A 24,039-nucleotide genomic window follows, 5' to 3' on the forward strand; every position below is an offset into this window, starting at 1 on the left:
GGAAAGCAACAGATAGGGAATCTGCCACCTGGGTGACTGCCCTAAATGCAGATCAGTATTGATATTGACAGTAGGATTCGAATCCACTATCTCCCGGATGCAAGTTCACAGCTGCGCGCCCCTAACTACACGGCCAACTTGTCCAGTTGCTCTGTTTCATAAAGTTTCCGATAGTACTGACCGGCTCCATGGCTAATTGGTTAGCGTGCTGGCCTTTGGTCACAGGGCTCCGGGTTCGATTCCCGGCAGTGTGGGGAATTTTAACCATCTGTGGTTAATTTCGCTGGCGCGGGTGGTGGGTGTATGTGTGGTCTTCATCATCATTTCATCCTCATCGCGACGCGCAGGTCGCCTATGGGAGTCAAATCGGAAGACCTGCTCCTGGCTAGCCGAACATGTCCTTGGACACTCCCGGCACTATAAGCCATACGCCATTTCATTTCCGATACTGCTGGTACGTAACACACTGGTTCATCATAGCATTCGAGCTATTCAATCCCTACTCTGAGTCACTGATTGGAATGGGAAGTGTGTATATTTAACGGAATAATGACAGAGAAGTGTTCACGCTGTCTGCGGCCTGGTCATTCCAGCTCTGGAAATTTGGACTGTTAGATCGGCACCGTAGAATTGTTCGTTAAAAGTGAGAAAATGTGCAGTTTTTCATTTGATCGAGTATTTTATATCATAGCATTGCTTTTAATCGCTACGTTCCTACTGACGTTTTTGTAAAGACCGATGCTGACTTGAGTTAACGATAAAGCCAGTCTTTCTGAGAATCCCGTAGCGAAGCACGGGTACATCAGCTAGTGATGGATAAATACGTAAATTAAGTACCGTAATAGAAGGAGAACAAGAATATTTTTTGAGCATAGCCGAGTTGATGAGTCGCTGTAATTATTCCGCATCGCGCTCTCCGTGTGATCTATTTGGCCGTGTCTTATGTCTGTATTCTGTGGAGACGTTTTACATTGGCATATCATGCAATCGCGAAGCCCATAAAATTTCCCACATGAAGAGGAAGTAAAAGAAGAATGTGTATCATTCATAGGATTCCGTGTATTGTGCACGTGTTGATTTATCTTGCGCAATAGATGTAATCATCTGAAATTTGCTGTCTACTACTCCTTTATAAAGCTGTAGCCCGTCTAATTTTGCTCATTCATTCATAGTTCATTGGGGCGTTGTCTCTCGATTGGACTACTCTGGCCGATACAACTAATTTTCAAGTTATCTGTCTTTAATCTTGTAAAATGGCTTTTCGTGTTCAGTTCGAAAACAATAACGAAGTTGGTGTTTTTTCCAAGCTGACAAACTCCTATTGTCTGGTTGCAATTGGAGGTTCAGAAAACTTTTACAGGTTAGTAGCAGTGATTTATATTTCATTGTGAAAGGTATCTTAAGATCTGCTTCATATTTTCAGATTAACAGTATAGTAAGTCAGTCTTTGTTTCGGGAGATATAATTAGTTAGTGTAATAATATTTGACAATTAAGATGATGAATTGACATTTTGAAATCGAGTGGAATTGGCCACAAAATTTAAGAGTTAGAGTTTTTCACGAGAGAGAACGATTTTAATTGCTTTACGTTTTAGAATTTTAATGTAGCAATGCTCGTATTTCAGTTTCAGAAATATTTGAGGTAGTAATGGAGTAAAATTGAACTGGAAACAAGAAATGGTTGCCGATGGTTTAGGACAGGACCTAGGGAAGACGATTGGTCTGGACGGTTAGGATTCTTGCCGTGGACAAGACCATTGGTCTGGACGGTTAGGATTCTTGCCTTGGACAAAACCATTGGTCTGGGCGGTTAGAAGCCGCTAGGCCCCTAGTTTCGTATACAGTTAGGATAGGATCTAGGCAAGACCATTGGTCTGGACGGTTAGGATTCTTGCCGTGGATAAAACCATTGGTCTGGGCGGTTAGAAGCCGCTAGGCCCCTAGTTTCGTATACAGTTAGGATAGGATCTAGGCAAGGCCATTGGTCTGGACGGTTAGGATTCTTGCCGTGGACAAGACCATTGGTCTGGACGGTTAGGATTCTTGCCGTGGACAAGACCATTGGTCTGGACGGTTAGAAGCCGTGAAGCGGCGTTAGGCCCCTAGTTTCATATACGGTTAGGATAGGATCAAGGAAAGACCATTGGTCTGGATGGTTAGGATTCTTGCCATGGATAAGATCATTGGTCTGGACGGTTAGGATTCTTGCCGTGGACAAGACCATTGGTTTGAGCGGTTAGAAGCCGCGAAGCGGCGTTAGGCCCCTAGTTTCGTATACGACTTGCGCTTTTATTGTGCTGCGGTTGGTAACGGATTATCATCAACATACTTGACGGGAAGGAGATCACGTGCCACTTTACATTGGCCAATAAGAATACAAGTACCTACTTCAGAAATGAGCATGGCGTGTAATAATCTTTATTAGGTTATAAAAGTAAATATACTTCTTGGGGTGGGATGGTGGGTTCCTGGACATCGCAAAGAACACACCTCTCCTCTGAGACGCTCTCCAAGTAAGATTTCACTAATTCCACTCGCTTGTAACATTAAAAATTACGCCGGTCTACGGGCTGTACTAATGCCTAATACTTGTATGCTTATGCTGTATTTGTATTTGTAGACTACAGGAAAGCGTTCGACCTGGTAAACAGGAAGAAGCTTATTGAGAAACTTAAAGGAATGATTGGAAAGGACCACCCACTTGCAAGGAGAACAGAAGATCTCTTAAAGTATAACTACATATGTATAAATAACAACGTGGAAACATTGAAACGGATTATTCAAACAAATGGGGTATTACAGGGGGACCCTATCAGTCCTACACTATTTAACATCTATACAGCAGACATAACGAAAATCATTAAGGAGAACTCGAATACAACTCTAATTCTATATGCAGATGACATGTTGATCGGGTCTCCTATAAGGACAGAACTATAAGAAGCAATTAACAAGCTGGAGAATTGGGCCAGGGAAAATGATGTCAATATAAACCAAGAGAAAACTGTACAGTTGACTTTTAGGAAGGGTGGAAAAGCAGCAGCGACTGACAAAATTGTGTTTTCAGGCAATACACTAGAGAGAGTTAACAAATTCAAATATCTAGGGGTTACACTGCAAACAACAGCATCATCATACAGTCGTCACATAGAAGAAAGGACAGAGGCAGCAATCGGGGCAATATACTACATAAATAATATCAGGAACCTGTCCATCAGCACGGTGATCAGCACCATTTAGAAGTGCAATAGCCCCGATCATCACCTACGGCATACAGATCATCTGGGAAAAGTTAAAAATAGGTGAATTAACCAAAATTGAAAAGGTGAAGGCGATGTACATGAAAAGAGCAATGGGAGTAGGGAAGACAGCCCCCTCACGACTTCTATATGAGATGATGGGAGAAACCTACTTCATAGAGGACATGAGGACCCAACACCACCTACCATCAACAGGACCATATCAAGAGCTACTAAGGAACTGAAATAAAAAAGGGAAAAAATACAGCTGGAATTCTACAGCTCACCTGCTATAGTGGAAAAGTCCTGGACCGGAGAAATCCAGAAGCAAAGACGTGTGATAGCCAGACTTTCAGTACACGGCTTTCACTACAAGCTGTGTATTAACAAGCGATTTCACAAACCAGACGTAGATTGCGTGTGTGTGCTGTGCGGCAAAAATTGTGACACATACCACGTACTAAAGTGCACGAAAAGAACGTAGTCGATTACAGACTACAGTAAGGACTAAGATGCTCAACTGAGCACACCTTCTTCTTATTATAATACTTGTTGTTATAGGCTTATATTTTATTTAATTATATATTTTGATAATAATTAAAATTAAGCCTAATAAAATATTAAATCTGAATATCTTATAATAATAGTAGTAGTAGATTTATTTATTTCTCCAGATTATACAGTTTTTCAACCAAATAAATCTTTACAGGGAAATAAAAGAGAACAACCCAAAAGGAAAACGTATAGAAGGCACCCACAATACAATCAAAACAAGATGTAAATAATGAAAAGATAAAAACCGCTATTGAATAAGTCTTCGGTAACAAGGCAAAAGGAAAAAAAAAAAGCTAACTATAGCAGTCCCTACAATGGACGTATGTCCGAGCGGCGAGCCCTTGGTCGGCTGACCGAGTCTTCCAACAGATTCAGGCAGCCGAGCCCTGCCATAGGCCGTCGCTCCTGCACACCCATTATCTCTCCCCCTCTCTGCTATCCAGCAATGTGAGGATCTTAATTCTCTGCTGTTTATCTCGTCACTCCCTGCTGAATATCTTATAATAGCATGCACTCATTTTAGTTTTTTTTTAAGCTCCTATTCATCCTCATGCATGTGGTTCAATATCATATTTGTTTGACTGTGTGCATATCTTAACTGTACTGTACTCTATGACTAGGAATTATTTGGTAGATAATAGACATTTCAAAACCTCACTCGGTCACCTGAACGGGTATATCAGGGTACAGGGCTAAACAACACTTTCCTAATATGCAATAAAAAGAAAAACTCATCCGTATTGTTACTTTTTTCAAAATCAGGGATTTCTCTCTACTTTTTGGTAAAGTAAATTGAATGAAACTCTAAATTAAAATGAGGGTGAAGACAGGTATGACATATTATTTAGCAACACGTCACAGTTTTTGCACAGGTTACCACTTGCTTCCAAGGATAATTTTCACCAATTTCTGTGCATTACTTTATTACAAGTGTATGACTGAGGCTCAATCTTCTTGTCTCTATCACTTTACTTCATAATCACAAAGTGGTCAAACTTGTAGGTGGATTACCAGTGGGGCAACATATAGCACGAACAGAAATGTATATATTCGAAAATAGGTCCAGAATCAATTATTCTTTGTAGCACTGGGCGAGTTGGTCATGCGGTTGGGATCGTGCAGCTGTGAGCTCTCATCCGGGAGATAGTGGGTTCGAACCCCCGTTGTCGGCAGCCCTAACGATGGTTTTCCGTGGTTTCCCATTTTCACACCAGGCAAATCCTGGGGCTGTACCTTAATTAAGGCCACGGCTGCTTCCTTCCCATTCCTAGGCCTTTACTGTCCCATCGTTGCCATAAGACCTATCTGTGTTGGTGCGACGTAAAGCAAATAGGAAAAAAATCTTCGTAGCAACAAGCGTAACTCACATAAGATTATTAACAACACACAACATATTTAGGATAGGCCCAAAGGCTATAAGATAAAAACAGATAAAACGCAAGAAAATGAAATTTCTACTCACTATCTAGAACAACTTGCATTGCTAATCAATTCATTTCCTCCTGAGGAAGGAAAAAATCCTACAAAGGGAATATACCACTCTTTTCTGAGTCACTTTCGGCATTGTCATCGTTAGTTGAGGTTTCACTTTTGCTTGACCGTAAGGAGATTGCAGTGTCTTCAACATAATCGTCTGTGATACTCTCCCTCTCCCAAGCTTCTCGGATTGTCTCTCACAACCTGCGCTTACACGGCCTACGGTTTCCCAGAGAAGTCTTAACATCTTCCAGAACTGTGAAGAGTTGGTTATTCGCATCTACATAATCCTTCAATTGGGCCCAAATAAATTCTATGGCATTAAAATCGCAAAGGTATGGTGGAAGGCGAACAAATTTATGCCCATCCCTCCTGGTTGTTTCATCCACCATGTAAACTGGATACTGGGGCTTGTTTTGTTTCACAACATGCATGAGATGCCCCTTCTTAAGTCATCACTAACCAAAATATTGTGCTCCTTCAAGCACTCAATCAACTCATTATTTCTAGCCGCCATTGTTGGTGCTTCGTCAAGAATAACCGAGTGAACTGACAAAGACCGCAAAAACAACTGAGCACAATATAACACACAGCACACACAGCTGATAGCACGTGATTACAGTAAACAACAGATCGACAACACTGGTAACCGGAACTAGAGTCTAATGCACTCTATCAGACCAATTGACTGCCTATGATTGGCTGTTTATTAATTCACTTAGCCTCCGCCAAAAGGCAGCACTCAAATGTCAAATTGAAACTCAAAAAAACTTAACTGTAATCATTATATAAACTTTGCATTTAAGGTACTTCCTAGACTTCAACTATGTCATAGATTCTAGGACACCTCCACATACATCTTCTTACTACTAGCTACATGAATCTTTCTGTTTTCGTCCTCTCTTAATTTCTTTTCCCACAACAGATTTTCAGTATGTGACAGGTAATTGAAAAATGCTACGAGTGGAATAGGCAGTTGTGTTTGTTACGTAGATCTAGAGAAAGCATATGGCAGGGTACCGAGGAATAGAACCAGCTTTTGGGTGGTTAGGCTGTGTGCATTTATGTTGACAATTGGGCTTCAGTGAGAATTGATGGTAGAATGAGTTCTTGGTTCAGGGTACTTACAGGGGTTAGACAAGGCTGTAATCTTTCACCTTTGCTGTTCGTAGTTTACATGGATCATCTGCTGAAAGGTATAAAATGGCAGAGAGGGATTCAGTTAGGTGGAAATGTAGTAAGCTGTCTGGCCTATGCTGACGACTTGGTCTTAATGGCAGATTGTGCCGAAAGCCTGCAGTCTAATATCTTGGAACTTGAAAATAGGTGCAATGAGTATGGTGTGAAAATTAGCCTTTCAAAGACTAAACTGATGTCAGTAGGTAAGAAATTCAACAGAACTGAATGTCAGATTGGTGATACAAAGCTAGAACAGGTAGATAATTTCAAGTATTTGGGTTGTGTGTTCTCCCAGGATGGTAATATGGTAAGTGAGATTGAATCAAGGTGTAGTAAAGCTAATGCAGTGAGCTCGCAGTTGCGATCAACTGTATTCTGTAAGAAGGAAGTCATCTCCCAGACAAAACTATCTTTACATCAGTCTTTTTTCAGACCAACTTTGCTATACGGGAATGAAAGCTGGATGGATCAGGATATCTTATTCGTAAGTTAGAAGTAACAGACATGAAAGTAGCAAGAATGATTGCTGGTACGAACAGGTGGGAACAATGGCAGGAGGGCACTCGGAATGAGGGGAGAAACACTAATTTAGGAATGAACTCCATGGATGAAGCTGTACGCATAAACCGGCTTCGGTGGTGGGGTCATGTGAGGCGAATGGAGGAGGATAGGTTACCTAGGAGAATAATGGACTCTGTTATGGAGGGTAAGAGAGGTAGACCTAGACCAAGGTGACGATAGTCGGTTTCTAACGATTTAAATATAAAAGGTATAGAACTAAATGAGGCCACAACACTAGTTGCAAATCGAGGATTGGGGAGACATTTAGTAAATTCAAAGGCTTGCAGACTGAACGCTGAAAGGCATAACAGTCTATAATGATTATGTATGTACATTCCTCTTATGATAAAACTTAATTCTGCTGTTTTCCCTGGTGTTTTCCATTCTCTGTTTAATAACTTAGCAATAGTAAAAGTAATACTTCACGAATGAATACTGTAATTTACTAGACATGCAATGTACTGGGACAAGGACAACATATGGCATTTTCATACATACATACATACATACATACACATACATACATACATAATCATAATAGACTGTTATGCCTTTCAGCGTTCAGTCTGTAAGCCTCTCTGAATTTACTAAACATCGCCACAATCCTCCATTTGCAACTAGTTCTGTGGCCTCATTTAGTTCTATACCTCTTATCTTTAAATCATTACAAACTGAGTCTAACCATCGCCGTCTTAGTCTCCCTCTACTTCTCTTACCCTCCATAACAGAGTCCATTATTCTCCTAGGTAAACTATCCTCCTCCATTCGCCTCACATGACCCCACCTCTGAAACCGGGTTATGCATACAGCTTTATCCATAGAGTTCATTCCTAAATTAGCCTTTATCTCCTCATTCCAGTACCCTCCTGCCATTGTTCCCACCTGTTTGTGCCAGCAATCATTTTCGCTACTTTCATGTCTGTTACTTCTAACTCATGAATAAGATATCCTGAGTCCACCCAGCTTTCGCTCATGTACAGCAAATTTGGTCTGAAAACAGACCGATGTAAAGATAGTTTTGTCTGGGGGTGACTTCCGTCTTACAGAGTACAGTTGATCGCAACTGCGAGCTCAATGCATTAGCTTTACTACACCTTGATTCAATCTTACTTACTATATTACCATCCTGGGAGAACACACAACCTAAATACTTGAAATTATCGACCTGTTCTAGCTTTGTATCACCAATCTGACATTCAGTTCTGTTGAATTTCTTATCTACTGACATCAGTTTAGTCTTTGAAAGGCTAATTTTCATACCATACTCATTGCACCTATTTTCAAGTTCCAAGATATTAGACTGCAGGCTTTCGACACAATCTGCCATTAAGACCAAGTCGTCTGCATAGGCCAGACTGCTTACTACATTTCCACCTAACTGAATCCCTCCCTGTCACTTTATACCTTTCAGCAGATGATCCATGTAAACTACGAACAGCCAGCGTGAAAGATTACAGCCTTGTTTAACCCCTGTAAGTACCCTGAACCAAGAAATCATTCTACCATCAATTCTCACTGCAGCTGAATTGTCAACATAAATGCCTTTAATTGATTTTAATAATCTACATTTAATTCCATAGTCCCCCCAGTATGGCGAACATCTTTTCCCTCCTTACCCTGTCATATGCTTTCTCTAGATCTACAAAACACAACTGCCTATTCCTCTCGCAGCATTTTTCAATTACCTGCCGCATACTGAAAATCTGATCCTGACAGCCCATCTGTGGTCTGAAACCACACTGGTTTTCATCCAATTTCCTCTCAACTACTGATCGCACCCTCCCTTCCAAGATGCCAGTGAATACTTTGCCTGGTATACCAATTAATGAGATACCTCGATAGTTGTTGCAATCAGTCCTGTTCCCTTGCTTATAGATAGGTGCAGTTTCTGCTTTTGTCCATTCTGAAGGTACCTTTCCAATACTCCATGCTAATCTTACTACTCTATGAAGCCATTTCATCCCTGGCTTTCCACTGTACTTCACCATTTCAGGTCTAATTTCATCTATTCCTGCTGCTTTATGACAATGGAGTTTATTTACCATCCTTTCCACTTCCTCAAGCGTAATTTCACCATCATTTTCCTCCTCCCCATGGGCTTGACTGTTCGCAACACCATCAGGAAGATTTCCTTTTACGTTGAGAAGATGTTCAAAATATTCTCTTAATCTCTCCAGTGATTCCCTGGGATTTATTGTAAGTTCACCTGAATTACTCAAAACACTGTTCATTTCCTTTTTCTCTCCCTTCCTAAGATTCTTTATTACTGTGCAGAAAGGTTTCCCTGCTGCCTGACATAGCCTTTCCAGGTTATTGCCAAAATCTTCCCACAACTTCTTTTTGGATTCAACAACTGTTTGTTTCGCTCTGTTTCTTTCATGTACGTACAATTTCCTGTCTACCTCGGCCCTTGTTTGGAGGCATTTCTGATAAGCCTTCTTTTTAAGTTTTCAAGCTACTCTCACTTCATCATTCCACCAAGATGTTAGCCTTTTCCCATCTTTACACACAGTTGTTCCTAGGCATTCCCTTTCTGTTTCTACTACAGCATCCCTGTATGCCACCCATTCTCTTTCTATATCCTGAACCTGCTTACTCTCTACTGTTCGAAACTTCTCACTAATCATATCCATGTTCTTCTGTGTAATTTCCTCGTCCTGGAGATTTTCTACCCTTATTCGTTTGTAGACAGATTTTGCTTTCTCTGTCCTAGGCCTAGAGATACTTAGTTCCCTACAGATCAGATGGTGGTCTGTATCATTCAAAAATCCCCAGAGAACTCGTACATTCCTAACAGATTTCCTGAATTTGAAGTCTGTTAAGATATAGTCTATTATGGATTTGGTGGCCTTATGCTTGAAGAATGTATTTGCAACTGCTAAACCCATACTAGCACAGAAGTCCAGCAAACGCTTCCCATTCGCGTTAGCTTACACATCTTCCCCACTTTTGCCAATCACCCTGTCGTATCATTCAGTTCTATTTCCTACTCTCGCATTCAAATCGCCCATTAGCACTATCCTATCCTTGCTGTTGACGCTGGCCACAATGTCACTCAATACTTCATAAAATTTGTCAACAATGTCCAATAACGGTCCAACCATATTGGTATTAAGTGATGTTCTGAGCTGTCATTGGAGAGATGGCGTGAAATGACATCAGTAGGTGACTAAGTTTGAGTGATGTCTTTAAAAGTAGGAAAGATCACAATATGAAGATAAAGCTGGAATTCAAGAGGACAAATTGGGGCAAATATTCGTTTATAGGAAGGGGAATTAGGGATTGGAATAACTTACCAAGGGAGATGTTCAATAAATTTCCATTTTCTTTGCAATCATTTAAGAAAAGGCTAGGGAAATGACAGGGAATCTGCCACCTGGGCAGTAGTGACTTATCGATTGCTCTATTGATCTTCACTACTTGCTGTGATTTGTTTTAATGAAATTATCTCACATTACATTTATGTGCCTGCATTCTGATACCTAGCTAGGAAATATTTGCCATAGAAACTCTTGGAATTTATAGGGGTCAGCTTTACTTTACTGGTTTACCTTTACTCATTTTCTAGTTTAGTGTTTAAGGGATACCTAATTATGCCTTTGCTAGCGAGATGTAGTGTTTACAGTGCACTGTATCTTCTGGTATGGGCTAGAATAAATTTGTTACTTTCATTGAGCTGTCTGTCTCATCCCTGCCTTTGACGATATGAAAGTTATCGAGGTATGACCGATACTAGTAATACCACTCCTTTACAGCCATTTCATTTCATTACTTTGTCAGCCACTCCCTGTTATGAATGGGTTGAATAATCGCTTATAGGGTCAGTTGGTGGATGTGTTTCAGTGGGTTTGGCAGGCTGATATGTAATGGCAACTTCTGGCTCGCCAGACCAATTTATGTCCGGAAGATTTAAGTCCCCTACAGTTATAAAACTTTTCTGCATATTGTTACCTGTACACGTAACATCGTCGAGTCTATCAAGTACCGAGAAGTTGTTACTAGGTGCCCTATATATTCCTATTATTTGAAAAGGGTTGGCGGTACCTTGATCCATAATTTGCACACACAGCATTTCATGATCCTCATCAACCCATTTTAAACAACTATTTAGACAGATAAATACTCCGCCACCTATAGACTGTCTCTTCCTTCTGTATATAATGAAAGCACCCTTATTTAGTTTGCTACTAGTTACATTCCCATTCAGCCATGACTGAACAAATTACAATATCCACAACGTATGTTTCAGTAAGATTCCAAAGTTCAATAATTTTATTTTGCATGCTTTTGACAGTTCAGCTCCAGTAGTCTGAGTCTTGCCTCCATAGTCTATAATGTGGCTGCTTGTTGTCCATCGTTGGCTCCAGTCTTCCTCATTCTTGCCGGCACGACTCAAATGACTTTCTTGTGCAGGTTTCCTAACTCGGAGTCTCACCTGTTCAGGTGCAGTCCGTCCCGCGTGAAGTCCTGGTCTCCTATCCAACAATCAGTCTCCACATACACCAAGTCCAATTGCTGACACACCCAGTCCATCCGGACGTTCAAAGCCTTCACCCGCTGTTGAGGTACGTCCTTCATTTGCACTGCGCCGCTAAGTATGATCGCATTCTTAAACTTTTTCTTAGCTGCACTGGCCGATTCATACATTTCTTTCATTAAGTAGTCTACTGACACCTTTCTTATAAGATTTAGTCCTTACATGAAGCACTAACACTTGCATCTCGTTATCTTCCACTATTTCAACCTGCTTAGAAAGCTGTTCACTTTTCATTCCTGGATAACACTGTACCTTTTCATCAGTCCTCCTTGAAATATCACCACTCCAGTGTATCATCGAGTCACCCACGATGAGTATGTTACATGAATTTTTTACATTCAAATCACTTGCCACCTCTGAGTCAACTGTAGGAATATAATCAAGTTCTGCTTCCTTGTTCTTTTTTGATGATATTTTCTATCTGTGCTTTCACTGTTCGAATTCTGCAAGCTTCTGTTCTAGATTTCGATTTTCAAGTCTCTAACCTTGATTGCTTCCCTCATATTTTCCACAGTGTCAGAAATTCTACAAAACCAAAAGTTGGCCAGACGGTCTTTTTTTCCCCACCTTAGCACAGTCGAAGTGGAACCACTTTAAGCACATCACCCACTTGATTCCATTCTTTAAGTTCTTGCTACACGTTGAACACTTCATTGTTGTCGCTGCTGTGGGAGCCTGAACATCACACTCCACTGCAGGTCCTGGGTTCAACTCGCCACCAATAACCAATAAGGTCTCTGTAACAACTGTCAGGAACCACATATTACAAGGTCCGGAAAGACCTTCACAGGATGGAGGGCCTCACCCGCCCATACCACATTCCTATCCTCGCCCATTTAATTTTTAACACGCAGCCCATGGTAAACAAATTCACCTTTAGAACGCTGGGAAAACAAGTCCGTTCACTTAAACAGCTCAACTCTAAGTCTATTTATACTCTGTTAAAACTAATCAGATGAAGAAATGGAGAATGATGGTAAATGGCGAAAGAAAGAGGGACCACGAAGCGCATGAAAGTGGAAGTGGGGGGTGAACTTTACCAAGAAATTTCTTTGAATGGTAGCATTTTGAGAGAAATAGCCAAGAAGACAGAGTTCTGGGTTGCACTATTTCTAGTTTTGGAAATTGATTTATGCACAAATTTGTAGAGTTCTGCAAGGCATCACCTACCAAAATCTTTGATTAGTGACATTGCAGTTTCTGCCTTAAAATAGTCTGGAGATATTTTAAGAAACCACCTTTGGTGATTTTCTTTAAAATTTGGCAGATTGGTTTTTTTTTCCTTTCTTTGCATTTAGGCCATCTGTGGACCACGATGCTTGTGTTCTAGCTGTGTTTTTGTCGTCGTCTGCCCCTTTTAGCGTACTGGATTGTGTTTTTAGTGTCCTCTTGAGCATTCCTGTTGGCCCAGTATTCCTTCATTTAATCGCTGAATTCTTTCCTGCGCTCCTCTGACCAATTCCCGGCTCCTTTGTGGCTAGCTGATGTAAGGGATGTTAGGAAAGGTTTAGTTTTGACCATTAAACGGTATGCATTCCTGTCAGTAATGGCAGCTTGATTAGTATTAAGCTCTGCAAGATCTTTGTCCACTTGTTTGGTCCAGGGGAATCCAGTAGCTTTGCCTTTGTTAGCAACCTTGAAGATCTTACGGGATAATCTATTAGGATCCATTCTGTATAGGTGTCCATAGAAAGTCTGAGGTTTTCTTGATGTTGGTAGAGCTCATTGTGTGGTTCGTACCATCACCTTCCATCTGGTTGGATCCTTGGCCCTATTATTCTTCTCAGGATTTTCCATTCTTGCACTTCCAGGGCTCTGTGGGGTCTTTTAGTTAGGGATAGGCATTCTGGTGTGTAGAGGACTGATGGTCTGACTACTGCATTATAGTGTCTCAGTTTTACATTCTTTGATAAATGCTTTGAGGCATACTGTTTTCTGCAGGAATGGTAGGCCTTGTCTAATTTTATTTTCCTTTGTTCAAGAGCCATCGTTTCACTTAGGTCCTCCGATATCCACTCTCCGAGGTACTTCACATTTTTAGCTCTCTTGATATGCTTTGTATCACTGACTCCCATTGTTGTAGGGGCATCTTTGATTGTTTTATTTATTTTTCCATACATACATACATACATACATACATACATACATACATACATACATTCATTATCTTTATAAACTGTTATGCCTTTAAGCGTTCAGTCTGCAAGCCTCTGTGAATTTACTAAACATCGCCACAATCCTTGATTTGCAACTAGTGTTGTGGCCTCGTTTAGTTCTATACCTCTTATCTTTAAATCATTAGAAACAGAGTCTAACCATCGCCGTCATCGTCTACCTCTACTTCTCTTACCCTTCATAGCAGAGTCCATTATTCTCCTAGGTAACCTATCCTTCTCCATTCGCCTCGCATGACCCCACCACCGAAGCCGGTTTATGCGTACAGCTTCATCCACAGAGTTCATTCCTAAATTAGCCTTTATCTCCTCATTCTGAGTACCCTCCTGCCATTGTTCCCACATGTTTGTACCAGCAATCATTCTTGCTAGTTTTATGTCTGTTACTTCTAACTTATGAATAAGATATCCTGAGTCCACCCAGCTTTCGCTCCCGTAAAGCAAAGTTGGTCTGAAAACAGACCGATGTAAAGATAGTTTCGTCTGGGAGCTGACTTCCTTCTTACAGAATACTGTTGATCGCAACTGCGAGCTCAATGCATTAGCTTTCAGACACCTTGATTCAATCTCACTTACCATATTACCATCCTGGGAGAACACACAACCCAAGTACTTGAAATTATCTACCTGTTCTAGGTTTGTATCACCACTCTGACATTCAGTTCTGTTGAATTTCTTACCTACTGACATCAGTTTAGTCTTCAAGAGGCTAATTTTCATACCATACTCATTACACCTATTTTCAAGTTCCAAGATATTAGACTGCAGGCTTTCGGCACAGTCTGCCATTAAGACCAAGTCGTCAGCATAGGCCAGACTGCTTACTACATTTCCACCTAACTGAATCCCTCCCTGCCATTTTATACCTTTCAGCAGATGATCCACGTAAACTACGAACAGCAAAGGTGAAAGATTACAGCCTTGTCTAACCCCTGTAATTACCCTGAACCAAGAACTCATTCTATAATCAATTCTCACTGAAGCCCAATTGTCAACATAAATACCTTTGATTGATTTTAATAATCTACCTTTAATTCCATAATCCCCCAGTATAGCGAACATCTTTTCTCTTGGTACCCTGTCAAATGCTTTCTCTAGATCTACGAAACATAAACACAACTGCCTATTCCTCTCGTAGCATTTTTCAATTACCTGCCGCATACTGAAAATCTGATCCTGACAGCCTCTCTGTGGTCTGAAACCACACTGGTTTTCATCCAACTTCCTCTCTACGACTGATCGGACCCTCCCTTCCAAGATGCCAGTGAATACTTTGCCTGGTATACCAATTAATGAGATACCTCGATAGTTGATGCAATCCTTCCTGTTCCCTTGTTTATAGATAGGTGCAATTACTGCTTTTGTCCAATCTGGGGTACCTTACCAACACTCCATGCTAATTTTACTACTCTATGAAGCCATTTCATCCCTGGCTTCCCACTATACTTCACCATTTCAGGTCTAATTTCATCTATTCCTGCTGCCTTATGACAATGGAGTTTATTTACCATCCTTTCCACTTCCTCAAGCATAATTTCACCAACATAATTTTCCTCCTCCCCATGAGCTTGGCTGTTTGCAACACCACCAGGATAATTTCCTTTTACATGGAGAAGATGTTCAAAATATTCCCTCCACCTCTCCAGTAATTCCCTGCGATCTATTATGAGTTCACCTGAATTACTCAAAACACTGTTCATTTCTTTTTTCCCTCCCTTCCTAACATTCTTTATTACTGTCCAGAAAGGTTTCCCTGCTGCTTGGCCTAGACTTTCCAGGTTGTTACCAAAATCTTCCCATGACTTCTTTTTGGATTCAACAACTATTTGTTTCGCTCTGTTTCTTTCATGTACGTACAAATCCCTGTCTGCCTCTGCCCTTGTTTGGAGCCATTTCTGATTAGCCTTTTTTTTTTTACGTTTACAAGCTGCTCTCACTTCATCATTCCAACATGATATTCGCCTTTTCCCATCTTTGCACACAGTTGTTCCTAGGCATTCCCTTGCTGTTTCTACTACAGCATCCCGGTATGCCACCCATTCACTTTCTATATCCTGAACCTGCTTACTGTCTACTGTTTGATACTTCTCACTAATCATATCCATGTATTTCCGTCTAATTTCCTCGTCCTGGAGATTTTCTGCCCTTATTCGTTTGCAGACAGATTTCGCTTTCTCTATCCTAGGCCTAGAGATACTTAGTTCACTACAGATCAGATAGTGGTCTGTATCATCGAAAAATCCGCAGAAAACTCGTACATGAACCTATAACGTTTTTCTTCAACTAACCTTTCCATAACTAATTTACATCTTTACAGACGAAAGGGTAAGTGTTTTATACATTTTCCATGTTTTACATTTTTAAACCCACATTCTCTTCAAAAATACCTTCCTGAGCATTCACTCTCCTCTTGTTACAGACTTAACACCAAAGAGCTCTATCAGCATCGATAAACCTTCGACTTTTGCTCCTTCAAACAAGATAAAGACATCTATAGACAACCGAATGCTTTTTCCTTGCTCCCACAATTACTTAAGGAAGACAGTTATCTTATCATAACGCATTCGACTTTCACTCCTTCAGCCAGTTAAATAGACTATAGGCAGCTGAACAGCCACTTAAGAAGGCTGTTGTCTTTTCACAACATACGAAATTGGCATCTGTGACAGTTTATCAGCTTTGCTTTTTCTTATCCTCTTAACAGGAGTATTCAAGGAGGCACATTTCTGTTTCATTATAAAGACTGAGCTGTTTATTGCTCTACCCCCAACAAGTTTTTCAACGATTCGGAAAGTATAATCGTGTGAACTTTTGACATGCAGCTTGATACTGCAATTTTAGCCAAGGACATTCTAACAATTTGTACGTTTGGACAGACACCTACAGTGATATCATCTTTTTATGACTTGTAAGAGCAATCAGGATCCTGATTTTTCACCATACAGGTTTGAATTTGAGGCTGATGATGCCCTTAATATGGGCGAAACATGTCCCTTAACATTTTATAATAATATTTAATTTCTAAAAAGATCTCTTTGTATTGAATAGGTGGATATAAAAAATAACACTTGTAACATACTTTGTATTTACATACATTTCAATATGGACCTAACATGAGAATTATAACGTGTAATCATGTTGAATGGCCGTACGGACCTGCACATCTTCATGGGTGGTCCGAGGAACACTGTTAATGCTGTGAGATACAGGAATGAGGTACTGAGACCACATGGTTGACTCTTCAGGGGTGCGGTTGGTCCAGACTTCCTCTTAATGGACTATAATGCCCGACCGCACCGCGCTGCTCTGGTGGATGAATTTCTGGCTGGGGAAGACATTCATTGCATGGACTGGCCAACGAGGTCTGCGGATCTGAATCCTATAGAACATGCCTGGGATGCATTGGGGAGGCGAATTGCATTCTGTCAGCCTCCACCAAGGACCCTCCAAGACCTTTGCATTGCCCTTTCGGAGGAATGGGATTGACTGTCACAAGAGCTCTTGGACCATCTGATAGAGAGCATGCCAGGTTGCTGCGAAGCATGTGTGGCCGTTAGGGGTAACCATACACCCTATTAACAGCATATTTTGTTGTGGAAGACATTGCCAAGTTTTGTTAGTTAGCTATCAGAACCTTTTTGTTTTTGTTTGTTACATGTTCTTATTTTAATGTCTATAAACTGGTTTTTTTGGGACAGGTTGTGTGACGTGGTGGGTGAGTCAGCTTCAGTTTGTTCAGCAATCTGACATTCCAATCAGGCGGTATGGCCTTGTTTAGTGATTATGCTTAACTTTTGGACTCTCGTGTACTTAGAAGTTGATAATGAGATCAGTTTTAAATAATTTCATAGAGAGTATAATCTGTAATGAGAGAGTATGTGTGTTTTTGTTTTATCTTTAATTTCAGACACCTGTATATGAGGCTTCATTCTGTGAAACCCATTTTAAATCTTTTGCCTTTGATTCCAGTGTGTTTGAAGCTGAGCTGTCAGAGAACATTCCGGTAATTCATGCCTCTTTAGCAGGGTGCCGCATTATTGGACGAATGTGTGTTGGTAGGTATTCAGACACTTATATATTTTTGATTTATCCATCCTCAGAATTTAACCATCCAAATCTTCATTTTGTATTAGGGATTTTGGTAAATGTGAACTTTATGTAGAGCTCCTGATGCTTTTGTAAGTAAAATATTGTTTTCATATTTTCACAATTATAATTTACTTATGATTCATATGCTAATGAGGTACTCTTATATAGAATGAGATTGATCAAACTCCTTGATTTTTAGAAGTGGTCATAAATATGATGTGTTCTAATTGTATGCAGCCATTATATTGGTATTATGCATTTATAAGAATATGGGAGATACATCTATGGTGGTGGTGGGGTTTATAGCTCGACTTTGCAACTGAGGGTTCCTGATCTGATGACTTAGGGTGGGTTTTTTTTTCAGACCAGCTTGGGTAGCAGCATTAATACATTAACTGCAATTCAGGTATAGGTTTCTCTGCAGCCAAAATGTTTGTGTTTAAACAACTAATTTCATCAGCATTTCATATTGTTTGCTACACTCAAATTAGAGGTGCAAATAAAATAAAGTATCACTCAAGTGGGACTGACATGGCTACATTTGATGCTGATACAATTTTACAGTCGTCGGACGTACGCGACTGACATTACGAGGGCATGAATTTTCCTTTAGCGTTGAAGCTTGTTTGATGATGCAGTCTAATTCATCAGTAAACACAACCAAAATGTGTGTTCTTCAGCCTCATGGAGGTTGTTGACGGAGGCCAACTTCAGTTATGTTGTAATCTGTGCAAGATGGCTGGTAAATTGTTGACCACACAGAAACTTCATAGAGTCTTGGAAGATAGTCAGGAAGAATTTTCTTATGATTGTATTGCAGATCCCATATGGAGTTTTCCAGAATCAGAAGTTCAGGGAAGTATGGCAAAGGATTATTACTTCGACAGATGGAAGCAGAGCATGAGGAAGTAGCCAAAACTGAAAAAGATAGTGCCAAAAGGGGAAATGTGGATTGGATAGAATATGAGTGACATAAGAATTTTTCTTCACTGGTAGATTTGGTTTGCAATGTGCATTTCAAAACACAATGCACAATGTGAGATGGTTTCGCTTTTTGTGAATATTGAAATTCTAGATGTTTAAATACTATACACTATACTATTCATAGTCCCTGAATATCATGACATAACAGACACAGTAAAGTAGAGATAAATAAATTTTTGTGTTTACATATGTGGATGGGCATGAACAGGTGTTGTACTATTCCATTTTACTGGTCAGCTAAACCAGTTATCAGAATTATACCCTCACTCATAATGTCTCGCAACAGATTTGTGCTTCTCCTACGTACAGTTCACTTTTTAGATAGCAAGAAATGTGTGCCATGTGACAGATTTAGCCAAAATACAACCACTAATGATATTTTGCATACCAGGTGAGTTGTCTACACAGTTTGTCACTTAGCTGTAAGTTTACATTAGGGGATGGTGGGCTCGAACAACGCCACACTAGATAGACAGTGACGTCACAAAAGTGGCCGATGTTCAGCATGGCAGTGTACAGCCCGCTCTCACTGTCACCGTGGTATTGTTCATTTATTGAATCTTATCAATATAATTGAACATGCCTTCAATTGCGGTTTGATTTGGGCATGTGTACTACACGAGTTTTATGCAGGGGGCTGGCAGGGTACTTTTATGTACTAATATTATCTCAAGATTTTTGTGAGAAATGGAATGATTGTGGGTAACACGTGGTTTAGAGAGAAGAATAGTAGAAAGATCACTAGATATGCCTGGGGTGAAAGAAGGGCAAGAATATTTGTTGATTTTTTTTTTGGTTGAGAAAATAAATCGTAAACCATTAATGGATGTAACAGCACTACCAAGTGAGGCATTTGGTATAGACCACAGAGTAGTGGTAGCAAAATTGAAAATAATTAAAATTGTGAGAGTAAAATAAATAAGACAGAAGAAAATAAAAGTATGGAAATTAAAAGATTAAAGAACTCGGGAGAAATTTCAGGAGGAATTAAAACAGCACATCCCTACTTCAGAAATAGAAAGTGTAAAAGGAGAATGGACCAAATTTAAAAAACACTTTGTAAGCTATGCAGAGAAGATTTATAGCAGAACTTCGGCCCGGATGAAGGAAAAGGAGACATCTTGGCGGAATGAAAAGGTGAAGGAGGTTGTTAAACAAAAGAAGAAAGCTTGACAAGAATGGAATAGAGATAGGAAAGAAGGAAGTAAGATTATTTATCAGGAAATTAAAAGTAAGTGTGAAAAAGTGGTAAATGAGGAAAAGAAAAATGTAGGGAGAGATTCACTCAATAGTTGGAAAAGGATGTAAATGGTGGAAAAAGGATGTTGTATGGATGGATAAAAAATAAGAAAAAAAGCAGTGTTCTCCTTAGAATTTTCATCAGCCGGGTGGCAGGGATGAGTAGCCAGGTGGGGAATACTACGTAAAAAATTAATGATAAAATTTTAATGTATTCCCCTCAGGGCATTATCAATAATATCAGACAGGTAAACATTGACAGCACGAACAAGTCATAACAGAATATTTTGAACGTATAGTGTTCTGCTGCTCGTTCATAATCACCATAACCCGCTACGATGTCCTTTAGGCCTCGGTAAAATGCCTGCTCACTTTTTATAGTTAGTAGTTGCAGGTTTCTCAGTTTGGCACTGATAGCTGACCCCTGAAAGCTGGCTTTAGCATGTCTTAACTTGAAACAGCAACTTCACACACACTTAACTTTGCGGCTTAAGGGTTTGCTATGTACGTATTTTGGTTTCTTGAACACTTCTGTTGTTGCTGAAGGTATATGTCTCAAAATAATTGGAATGAAGTTCTTGCGGGTCATTTCACTAAGTGAAGTGGAATGCATTTCACTTTCAGTGCACATGAGGAAGTTGCTAACTTTCTAAGAAGGCTGATGACCTTAGATGTTAGGGCCCTTTAAATGACAAGCATCATCATTCTCAACTTTCAAAGCAAATGGTAATTATTTCTCCAAGTTCTTTTTCTTATATATCTTTGGTAACTTAGAGACAGCACTTCCTATGAACTGCTGTATTACACACAAAAATTGCTTATGGAATGAAATGTGGAGTTCTTGTTGCACTCAAAAATTAGATCCACAGGGGCAGAATGGCAGTTGCCTTTGCATGTAGCACCTCAGCCACGATCTTCTTCACCATGAAACCTATTTACTCTAGGGAAGATAACTGTATGGTAGTCTGCATGGGAACTGAAACAAGTGAAATACTTCCACTAAATGTTCGAGATAAAAAAGGAATTTAATGAAATTATAGATATTATGACAGTACTACATACCTTGGATATCATGCAGGCAATCTGAGATACATAGAGTGAAATTCGGTAAAGATGCTTCAGGAATCTTGGAAGCGCTATGTTCTCTCACTTGTTGGGTCCATAGTGGTACTGTCTTCTCTGTGATTTTGATGTTTGTGGAAGAAGGCAGAGACAACATATGTTTCTATAACTTGATTCATACTAAAAGTTCGGCTGTTCAGCATGTCGTTTGCTCTTGACATTTGTTTCAGTCTACTGAGGAACATATCAATGAAATTGGAATTAAATCCCCTTGTTAAAACATAGTGAAAGGCGTTCTTGATCAGATACCTTACGCCGTTTACTTTTGATGTCATAATTAGGACTGCTTCATATGCTCACAACGAAGTATTTTTTTATTTTCCACCTTGTCGATACACTAAATTGCTTAAGGCAACTTTTGGTTAAAAGTGGTACATGTTTCGTATATTATCAACATCTTCAGCCACATAACACTGTTTAGATGAAACATTCATATATTGACAAAGTATCAATGTTTTAGATACTTTGCATGTAGCATCTCAGTCACGATCTTCTTCACCATGAATGTTTTAGATACTTTGCATGCAGCATGTCAGCCATGATCTTCTTCACCATGAATGTTTTAGATACTTTGTAATATATGAATGTTTCATCTAAACAATGTTATGTGGCTGAAGATGTTGATAATATACAAAACATGTACCACCTTTAACCAATAAGTTGCCTTAAGCAGTTTAGTGCATCAACAGTGTGGAAAATAAAAAATACTTAGTTGTGATCTGTTTAAGTGCAATACGGACCATGAAGCTGATTTTGTGTAATGCTTCATATGTTTCGGTACTTATGAAATCCTTTCCTGATTCTTCACTTTATATCTTGATATTGATGAGATTCAGCTTATAAATCTCATTTTGTCCCGTATTGGCTCAACACAACTAAGGTTAAGTTATAAGGAGATTCCCACCTTCCAATACTTGTCAATTTCTTATAATGGTTTTATTGTTTACATGACATAATCCAGCTTAATCTCTAGGTGTATACTAAATAGGACATGTTTCATTCTGATAATGGAACATCTTCAGCTAAAAGATTTGACAAAATGGCAAGACAATTAAAACATATGTAATAATTATGGTGATAAAGTAAAATGTTCATTTATGTTGGGTTAAAATTTCCAACAAGTCAGTGTCCAAGTGACGAAGTAAAATCGGCGTAAGGGGTCTTCTTTATGCTGGAGATGTATATGCTTGTTAATCTTGAAGATAAAATTAGAGATATAAAATATTTTCTTAAATTATAGTTGTCTGGGAACTCTTGAGAAATAACCGTAGTTGAAGTAGAGTTGCAGTTAGATTATTAAAATGAGTCTGAAACAAGAAGAAAATAAGTAAAGAGGAAGATATTTTAAAGGAGAAAACCTTGTAAGAATGTTTGTTAGTGAAGATAAAAGGATAATGGAATTGTTTACCTTATAGTTGATCGTGTCGTATTTAGCATCCTCCCTTATGTCCTTACACCGTGTCGTCAACTGTCTGAGTTCTGTGTGCGTGTGTGAGGTGCTTGCGATGGGTGAGGTTAAGACTTTTATCCTCGCCAATCTAGACAACGCTCGCGAACAACACTACGTGATAGTCAAGCTATATAATTGATGCAGTTATGCTGACATTAATGAAAATTTATCATTTAAACGATCAGTTTTACAGTACTTGGGCTACATTTTAATTTGGAGCACCCAACGACTCAAATATATATCAATATTGTGTAACTAGCCCATCTATGTTACGTTAGCCGGGCGGTCTGTAAAAACGGCTGGGTCCATTAAAAAGGTCTTAGGAAGAACACTGGAAAAGAAAAGATCTACCCAAAAAAAGTGAAGGACAAGAGTGGAAATGTAATAAGAGACCCAGAGGACATAAAGTATAGGTGGAAAGATTATTTAGATAAACTCCTGAATGTGACAAATGATGCAGAAGAGAGTGTAGTGGTAAATTAGGATGATACAGTAATGAAGAGTGATTTTGCAATGGCAGAGGTGGAAATGGCTGTTAAACAAATGAAATCAGGAAGAGCAGCAAGGATGGATGAAATATGTGTGGAAATCATAAAGGCAGCAGGACCTATTGGTCTACATTGGTTATATAGGCTGCTAAGGTGTATATGCAGGAAAAAGCAAGTACCTGAGGATTGGCGTAAAGGTGTAATAATAACAGTATTTAAGAAAGGTGACAGCAAGGTATGTTACAGAGATGATGTATTTATAAGGTTCAACCTAAGTAGCCAACATGTTGGGATTACTGATGGAAAAACAGTGGGGATATGGAAAAGATCTGGTGATGGTATTTCTTGATGCGTGAAAATCCAATAACCTGATGGCTGAAACAGTGAGGGAAGTACATGCTGTTGAAGATAAATTAAATTCACTCTCACATTTAGCCTCACAGGTACAGGGACTGTTAAAGGTCAAGTATCAAAATTAGATAGAAAAACAGAGGTTTTTAAATATGCACAAAGTTGCTAGAACACTGGAGTGTGCTCATGTTTGTGAAATTGATGGTGTTAGTGACATTCCTCTCTTTAACTATGCATGCCTGACGTCCTGTGATGTGGAGCGATCGTTTTCGCAGTATAATGCGTTCTTTAGAGATAATCGGCATGCATTTGTAATGGTCAATTTTGAGATGACCTTTGCTGTTCACCGCAATTCTGAGACTACTACTAGCAACTAATATTCCAGCTTTTGATTGGTAAGCACGAATTGGTACACATTTTTCTAAGATAGTGGGTTGTTTTTGCCATATTTAAACAAAACATTACCTTTTTAAAGTACCAAAATATCTACTCTGGCACGCTTGGTAGCATCCTATTTTAATACAGTATTTCATACTTATTTACCTCTTGAGTATGAGTGGTTATGTAATATTTAAAGGAGAATATTTTAAACTT

The 24,039-nt window shown here is 39.5% G+C and overlaps 1 protein-coding gene across 1 annotated transcript in view; it reads left to right on the forward strand.

The window, feature by feature from the left end:
* Positions 1–985: 985 nt before the first annotated feature.
* The window catches only part of eIF6 (eukaryotic translation initiation factor 6), a 110,148-nt gene continuing 87,094 nt past the window's right edge, over positions 986–24,039 (forward strand). The window contains exons 1-2 of the mRNA XM_067150778.2: positions 986–1,360; positions 17,692–17,777. Of these exons, the coding sequence (XP_067006879.1) occupies positions 1,254–1,360; positions 17,692–17,777 (193 nt within the window). The 5' untranslated portion in view covers positions 986–1,253. The remainder of the gene's footprint in view (positions 1,361–17,691; positions 17,778–24,039) is intronic.

This window comes from Anabrus simplex, chromosome 7, assembly GCF_040414725.1.
Source record: "Anabrus simplex isolate iqAnaSimp1 chromosome 7, ASM4041472v1, whole genome shotgun sequence".
Lineage (NCBI taxonomy): Eukaryota > Metazoa > Arthropoda > Insecta > Orthoptera > Tettigoniidae > Anabrus > Anabrus simplex.